General features: G+C 37.9%; 1 protein-coding gene across 1 annotated transcript in view; it reads left to right on the plus strand.

Annotated features, from left to right (window-relative positions):
* The first annotated feature begins 3,811 nt into the window (after window positions 1–3,811).
* Window positions 3,812–8,100, plus strand: part of CAND1 (cullin-associated and neddylation-dissociated 1) — a 21,609-nt gene continuing 17,320 nt past the window's right edge. The window contains exon 1 of the mRNA XM_009695149.1: window positions 3,812–3,953. Within this exon, the coding sequence (XP_009693451.1) occupies window positions 3,814–3,953 (140 nt within the window). The 5' untranslated portion in view covers window positions 3,812–3,813. The remainder of the gene's footprint in view (window positions 3,954–8,100) is intronic.

An 8,100-nucleotide genomic window follows, 5' to 3' on the forward strand; every position in this document is an offset into this window, starting at 1 on the left:
GGGCTGGGCGCGAATCTGCTGCTACCCCGGCAAGAAAGTTCCCGGGAAGGGAGCGCCACTTCTCGGTACCCGTGAAGGGCGGGACACGGCTGTGCCCGAGTAGCCACGGCCTCCACGCGTCGTGGGCAGAGATCCCAGGCAGCCGGGAGGAGCTTGAGGGGTCCTCAGGTTTGCTGACCTGCGTGGGGATAGATGAGGGAGGAGGTCAGCGTTTGCACTTCTGTACTCACAGATGCTCAAAAATGGAATGCACGAATCCCTGAGCAACCTGCTGTAGCTGACCCTGCTTTGAGCAGCAAAGGTTGGGTGAGATGACCCCCTCGAGTCCCTTCCCAACCTCAAAAAATACAGATCCTGTGATGCTGCAAATAGGAGCAGGGAAGGCCACTCAGCACAGAGCGCTTGAACATCCTAAGCTCACATGCTTCCTGGGTGCTGCATCTTGTAGACAGGGGGGGTTTTGTGCTCCTCACATAGTTTAGAACTGTCTCTAGAAGTCTGTGCATCCAGAGAGAGAAGTCCAGTTAACTCTTATGGAGACAGTACTGGTATGTGTAATTTTGAGCTTGGGATCCATTGCAAGAGCACTGCTTTTGATTGGATTATTTGCTTGCTTTGTAATAAATTAATAGCAGATGAAATGCAAACATTTGAGTATCAGAAAATGAAATGATATAAGTAAGCTACTGAAAACCAGCAGAGATAATACGTTTACACAGTAGTTCTAGCAAAGCATTAGGTTAAAAATAATGAAATTTCTCTGTATTGTATGCAACCAGAAATTCACATTTGAAGCCTTTATTTGTCAGAGAGGGTGCATGAACACAGACAAGGAAAAGGCATAAAATACGCTTGAGTTTTGTTGCTTTGCTGCAGCATCACAGCGCTTGGTTTATAGTTAAAGAACACATTGACATCTAAACAAGTCTTTTGTTAATATATTAAAATCTAAAGGAAAGCAGAGGTGATGATTAAATAACTATTGAATTGGATTTTGAATTATGTGGTTTGCTTTTGACAAACTGTTGTAGCACTGGGCACAGATGTGATAAATTTATGTTCTTTTCATGTCGATTTCTTTCAGATTTTAGTTGCGTGGTATGACCTGGAGATTTTAGGCTAGAAGTTTTGGAAGTAGGAAAAAATATTGATTAATCTAAAGAGAGACAGTCCAGAATTGCCTGATTTATTTAAATTTTACTAAAAATATTCAAACACTTTTTCCTCTAAATGTGACTGAAGATTTTTTTTTTTTACTTTTATCAATAATTTGTTTCTGTGATTAAGTGAGTTTTCCATTTTGTAGTTATGGAGAGGATGACTTCCAAAAAATTCTACTGGATTTGTGGCTAAATACTGATTTTGATGAGTTTAAAACTTTACATAAAAGGGGTAGGTAACACCTGTCAAATGCAGTTGCAGCAAACACTTTTTTTTCCTAGCTGCATGTACTTATAACTTGTTTTGTAGTTGCTTTAGGAGAGCACACTTCAAAAATTACCTGTTCCAGGAACTTTGAACAACTTTGGAATTCTTGAATATTAAAAAAAACTTTATTGAGATAGATTAAAAGCTGACTTTACAAACCATAAAAATGAGTGATGATAGACCTTTACAAACTGGCTGTTATTCACTATGTGTCTTATATTTACATAATGGATAAAATAGTATTTAGTGCTAGTAACTGTAAGTGCATTTATTCTTAGGTCACCTATATTTGAAGAGGGACAGTGTAGTTAACTTGTTGATATCAGGGAGCTGAGTATAAACCACAGTTCAAGTAACCACTTTACTGTAAAATTTAATTGTCTGTTTTGTGGATAAACTGATTTGTCTCATGCAATGTTTGTGGCATTTACTGTCTGGAAACTCGGACTTAAATTCTAAAATGGGCAGTAATGTAAGGTCGCAGTTTACCGTGTAGCTGTGGGAGAGATGGTGTCCTCACCGGAGGAGGAGAGTGACTGTTGTGAGTACAAGGTATGAGGAGCTGCTTTGTACCAGGTAAAATTTTGATGTGACTGAGGAGGAAGCAGTTATGACTAAAGGCCACATCTAAACTACTCAAAACCATGTTTCTAAATACCAGCTACTTTAAACTAGAGTTGCTAGGCTTCCCTGCACCATTGTGGGGTTTGGGTTGTTTTTTGGTTTTGTTTTTTGGTTTTGGTTTTAATTATTGGAGGAGTCTGCCAGGAGGGCTCCTCAGTTGTAGTTGAGTGCAGAAGCTGCTGCTACGCTGAGGATGCACAACCTCTGCTTAGTTTAGGAACTTGTCACAAGTAGGTGATGAGTGCACGTGAACTTGTAAGGCTATTGTCCAAGGAAGCTATTGTCCAAGGAAGTGAGGGAAGGCTATTCAGGAAGTTTAAGAAAAGAAAGTAAATATAGCAGTAATATGGAGACAGTTTTGGAATGTTCTAGTACTGCGTGACTTCATGTAAATCCTTATTCCCATCTATCTGTCCATTACCTTTACTTACCAAGTAGCTTTTTTCCCCTTGCTGTGCTTAAAAGCTGATGCCATTTGCATTTATCATCTGTTAATGTGCACATCTGGTTCCTGTCAGATTACAGACTTCCTTCAGTGAGACTGTTGGAGTGAATGAAAAATGAGTGAGGTCTTACCTTAGAAACACCTTGAGACTATTAGACTGGAATTACTGTATTAAAAGACAGGACAAGTTGAGGTCCATTATGTGAGGGCAGGCATTTGGCATTTGCGGTGCATGTTAGGATTATGCAGAGTCTTGGCTTGCATTTTCAATAAAAAAGTATCCAGCGTGTCAGGCTGTAGAGATAACCTTCCAAGCATGACCTGAGCTCAAGTGATGTCTGCTTGAGGCTGATGTGCCTGAAGTCCAAATGTCATCCATAACTGTTCAGTTACAAAATCATTTTTGTCTGGGGCTTTGGCTGGGCGTTGGGTTTGGTACCAAAGCCCATGGGATTCGTAATTGAGTAATACATCTGTATTCCCTCTTCTGAGAAGAGAGGGCACTTACAAAAGAACAACAGATTGGAAAACAGACTTCAGAAGGAAAAGAAGCAAAAGGCATAAAAGCGATATTTTTGGAAAGTAATTTCTGAGTATCTTCTATTGGTGGATATGACTGTTACTGAATAGTGAATTAATTGATATGAAAGATGATCTTATTTGCTTGATCTCTCAAGTATTAATCTTTGTCTTTAATGTGGCACCCTGGATTGAGGGCTGGATAAACACGATCAGCCATTGTCTGGAGTATAAACAAACTAGTCTGTACAGGGAAAGAAAATGAAAAACACGTGAAATGTAGCTCCACTTTTATTTCTCCCTTCATTAATGTTTGGCTTTTGTGAATTTTATGGGAGAACATTTAAAAAACTCTGTTTTTTCTTCTTGTTTAAAAGTTGTTTTAAAATAAACTCAGAGCAGAGATTAATTTTTTTCAGCAAGCAAAAAAAAAAAAAAGGCCTGTACATCAGCGTAGCTAAGGACTACTTAAAAGCTAGGAAAGTATCAATTTTTCTTTGTGGAGGTCATTTGGAATGTAATATAAACAGTAGAAGTAGAGTATGTAGCTGTTCTCATCAGGGAAGGATGATGACTGAACCAAAAGTTATTGTCATTTTTAAATACAGATTTTCTCCTTTTCATTCTGTAACTAAAATAAATGGTACTTGCATCACAAAACAGATAAGAATAATCCAATGTTAAAAATGTAATTTACTTGATAACAAGTGGTGGAAACTGAGAATCTTGAATCCTGAGCACTGTGAATAACCCGTATCCTTTTAGCAATAATTATCTGACTATCTTTTGTCAGGTTTATGGCCACTAATGACTTGATGACAGAACTGCAGAAGGATTCGATCAAACTGGATGATGACAGTGAAAGAAAGGTGGTGAAGATGATTTTGAAATTACTGGAAGATAAAAATGGTGAGGTGCAGAACTTAGCTGTTAAATGGTAAGTGTTCTTTTCCTATGGTGTAAACAATTGTTTAATAACTGAACAACGTAAAGCACTTTTGAAAAGCTTAAAAGATCACCCCTACACAAAAGAATTGTGAAATTGATGTCCACAAAGGAGCTCTTGTACTTGTAGGTTACCTGCCTTAATTGTAGTTTTGTACAGAAGTATCTTTTGTTGACGTTGCGGATTAGCCTTTGGGGTTTCAGATGACAAATAGTGCATACAGTCCTTGTTGAAAGTATATGAATGACATACTTGTTCTTTGGTGATAGTTCTTGAATGCTAATTAGATGTAAAAGATTATAATTCATGGGTAGTTGCCACATTGATATTTGACTGTAGGAAGGTAGATGATATGTAGGGGAAGAATCGTAGTATAGGAGTAGTTTTCAAGCAGAGATAAAAACATAAAAAGGTAAATATATGGTCCTGGTTATCATATAAGGAACTTACCTCTTCACTAACATTCCGAATACTGCGTTAATGGTTTTACATGCTTTACAGGAACTGTAAATGTTTTATGGGGTTAGAGAACAGTTACTTGCATTTCAGAGACTTCTGTTGCTTCAGTACCCTCTCTTCTGCACTTTATTTAGCTTTACATGTGGTGTGGCTTTTCCAGAGCACCCTTTGAAGAGATGCTACGTTTATTATGACTGACTTTTTGTTCTTGGCCCCTCTGACTTTTTGTGCCCTTTAAGGAGGGCCCCTCTGTTAAGAAGCTTCTAGTGTTCCTGAGAACGTTTTTTGTTTGTGAGCGCAGTTCTTTTTTTATTATTCCATCTATGCTACTTATATTCCATGAGGCATGGATTGAAGTAAGCTTGCCACGCAAGAGCTTGGGACAGCTTTGAAGAGTAGTTTCACATCGTGACTAGCTGAGTGAGTTTGTTTCAGTGTGCTCTATCAGACTAGCAAAGCAGAAAATTAAAGCCTGTGTGTCCATCTGCTTATGTACATAGAATCAGGGCTCGCTTCAGCTTTTGATATATTTTAAGTGATGGTAACCAAAACATTGCACAGAGAAACTAATTTAGGAATAGCAAGTTTCGAGTTTTAATATTAGCAGTACAGTAATATAATTGTCACTAATTTTTCACTACTCTCACCAGGGTTGCAGTATTTTTCAAATGTATCTTCCCCCATTCCCCCTCCTTTTTTAACAAACAACACAAAATGCCATGCTTCTCTTTAATTGAAACTTCTGAAATGTCAGAGTTCCTTGAGGTACAGCTTAAGTTCTATGGCTTTGAAACAGATTGCTTGTACTTAATCAGAAGAGTAGATTATTATGAACTGGGCTAAAGGTTAGAATTGTCTTTGTGTGAGAACTTTTCCACAAAATGCTACGTTGCAGCATACATGCAGTACTTAAGTTTAGGAAGTACATTAAAGATATCTTGAAGTTTAGATTAATGCACATAGACACAGCTTATATAGCACAATCTTTAATGGCAATGTTAGAATTTTGGACCTAAAGTACAAGTAATGGTTACTAAAACATTAAAGAAAGATTGCAAAAGGAAGAGAATGAGAAAATAGATGGCTGCCTGTGTATGTGTGCATGTGCACGTGGCCTGTTCTTTTCTTCTGTTCTTCTATTTTTAAAGTTTACTTTGACATACTGATAAAATTCTTGGATTGAATTAAAATGATAGGATCTATTTAAAGTTTGGAGTCTTTTTGAGAAATCCAAATAATGTTGAAGAACACTGTTAAATTTACTGTAATGGGACAAGAAACACAATGGAAAAATTTTCAGGTAAATTGTGAACATTCATCTTGAATGTGTACATTCTTGAACGGATCAAGTTTTTTTTTGGCATCCCAATCACTTGCAGATATGATTTGAGGACAAAACAAAACACCCTAAAAGAGTCTTCTCTTCTTAAGGCAGCTTATTCTGGAACTGTATTGTTCCATGCAGTTTTAAGCCAGCCTAAGCTAGTGTTACTGCTGCTCTGCTGTTCTCGCCCTCCTTGTCCCTTTTCTTGCACTGTTGCTTATCTGATTTTGTTGTAGGCTGGTTTGGGGACTTAGATTTCTTCTGGCTTAGCACTCTCCTCCTGCAATCAGATGAGCATTGGTAGAAACAGTAGTGAGGGTGAAGGATGGGAGAGGTTGAACACTATTAAGCTGTAGTTTTTCTAAGACAGTTCAAGCTGATGTAGAGTCTTCCATCTGCTACAACACTGGGTGTAAGTCCCATTCATTCGGAAGTTAAATTCAGCTGCAATATTTTTCTTGACTTTTTATTCCTTAAATATTTTGTGTTATCATTCTTTACTTAGGTATTTTTGTTATGGCTTTGCTGGCACTTTAGCTGAGGAAAGCATAAACTGCATTTAGAACTCCATTAATTTAAATGCTGTGGTGAACTTTACAGACTATCAGCAGAGTCAGACTTGGTACTTGATGACCCATTTAAGTATAGATTCCCTCTTCTGTAGAAGAAGGATTTAAGACAACCCTATGTACCTTTGAATCTGTATTTGAGACAGATTTTTCCGTGAGAAAGGGAGGAAAGATTTGCAGTTTGTTAGGGGACCTTTGTCTAAAGGTAGATCAATGGAAACACTGTGAATGGCAAAGATATTGTATTGATCACTCCTTGAGCGGGTAAGAATCTCTTGCGGGAGGATCAGTCTTTCAAGGTTTGATTCTTAAGGTCACTGAACAGAGCGAGTTTAAAAAACTTGGAGCAGCCTTAAAGCAGCATTTCTTTTTAGGCAAGCGTAGTAACAAGTAAGCAGTGTTCCTGTTTTTTGCCTTATCTGCTGCTTGCTTTCACATTTGGGTAGGAAGAGCTCTTATTTGTTAAAATGCTGATGAACTTCTTGCTTATTGTCTCTTCAAAGCACACTAGTGATTTTGTTCCTGATCCTTTCAGTTATATTACACTGTTCTTGGACAGGATAAAACATGTAGTTCTTTTGTTAGCAGAAGTCAGGTTGAGAGTTCATGGATATTTGGGTAACTACATTGCAAGATGATTGTGCAGTTCATTTCTGAATAAAAATGAAAATTAATGAGCTGCCTTAGTACCCTTGGAGTAAAAGTCAACCTAGTCTAAGCTTTGACCCTACAGAAGGGAAAGGAGTGTATTTGTCAAGCTTCTGTTATTGCAGGCAGTAGATGCAAACTAGGTCAGTAACTGCAGGTTGTTCACCTTGTTTTTCTTAAGAGCACATACAATTTTGAATGTATTCTTGTTGTCTACATTTGTTCTGGAGGAGTTGTTTGCTTCATCTGATAGTCATAGGCTGTTTTATAGTCAGCCAATGTAGAAAATGCCATTGGACATTCTTACAGCATTTTCCTAGTTTAAGGCTGTTATTATGGTCCAACATGGGATCTTGTGCACCTTATGGCAGTAGTAGTTGTACTGTCTGTAACTCTATCCAAGATTATGTGCATCTGGATTAGACAAGCAGTATGGTTTGTCTAAGATCAAAGAGCACTTAAAGCAATATCCCTAACAGAAATACACAATTAAAGAACAACAACAGAAAATAGTTAAAACCAAAAAAGTCAAGGAAGAATGCTGGCTGAATCTAACTTCCCAGTGAATCAGACTTACACCCAGTATTGTAGTAGATGGAAGACTTTACATCAGCTTGAACCGTCTTAGAAAAAATACAGCTTAATAGTGTTCAACTTCTCCCATCCCTCACCCCCACTGCTGTTTCTACCAGTCTACCATCCAGTTGGATGGACTGTTTTTTCTTCATTGCTGGTAATGTTGGTAATGTTCTGTTGGCCCAAATTGCACGTTAGTTGTTTCATATGTTCAGTGTTGCAGTTTAAGGATGAGCTGCTTCTCATTTTGAGCAGTTATCTGTGGTTTGATATTCTGCCATTTAAACCTATGCTTACAAATCTTTATTGTTTCACACTGTGAAATATTTCCCAAAACATTTAAAACTCCAAACAAATGCATATATAAGAGGGCAAAAAAAAAGTATGATTAAAGTAAGTACTTTCAGCGATTCCTCCCTTGTGATAACTGTAGTTTCTCTGCATTTATTACTGTGACTTCTCTGGGCAGTAGTTCAGTATAGGGAACCCTGCTTGATGCTGTGAGCGTGAGTCATTAGTGTGAACAAGATGATGCACATACTGGCTGTTGTGTGGCTGATCT

The sequence above is a fragment of the Cariama cristata genome, unplaced genomic scaffold, assembly GCF_000690535.1.
Source record: "Cariama cristata isolate BGI_N322 unplaced genomic scaffold, ASM69053v1 scaffold14372, whole genome shotgun sequence".
In the NCBI taxonomy this organism is placed as follows: Eukaryota; Metazoa; Chordata; class Aves; order Cariamiformes; family Cariamidae; genus Cariama; species Cariama cristata.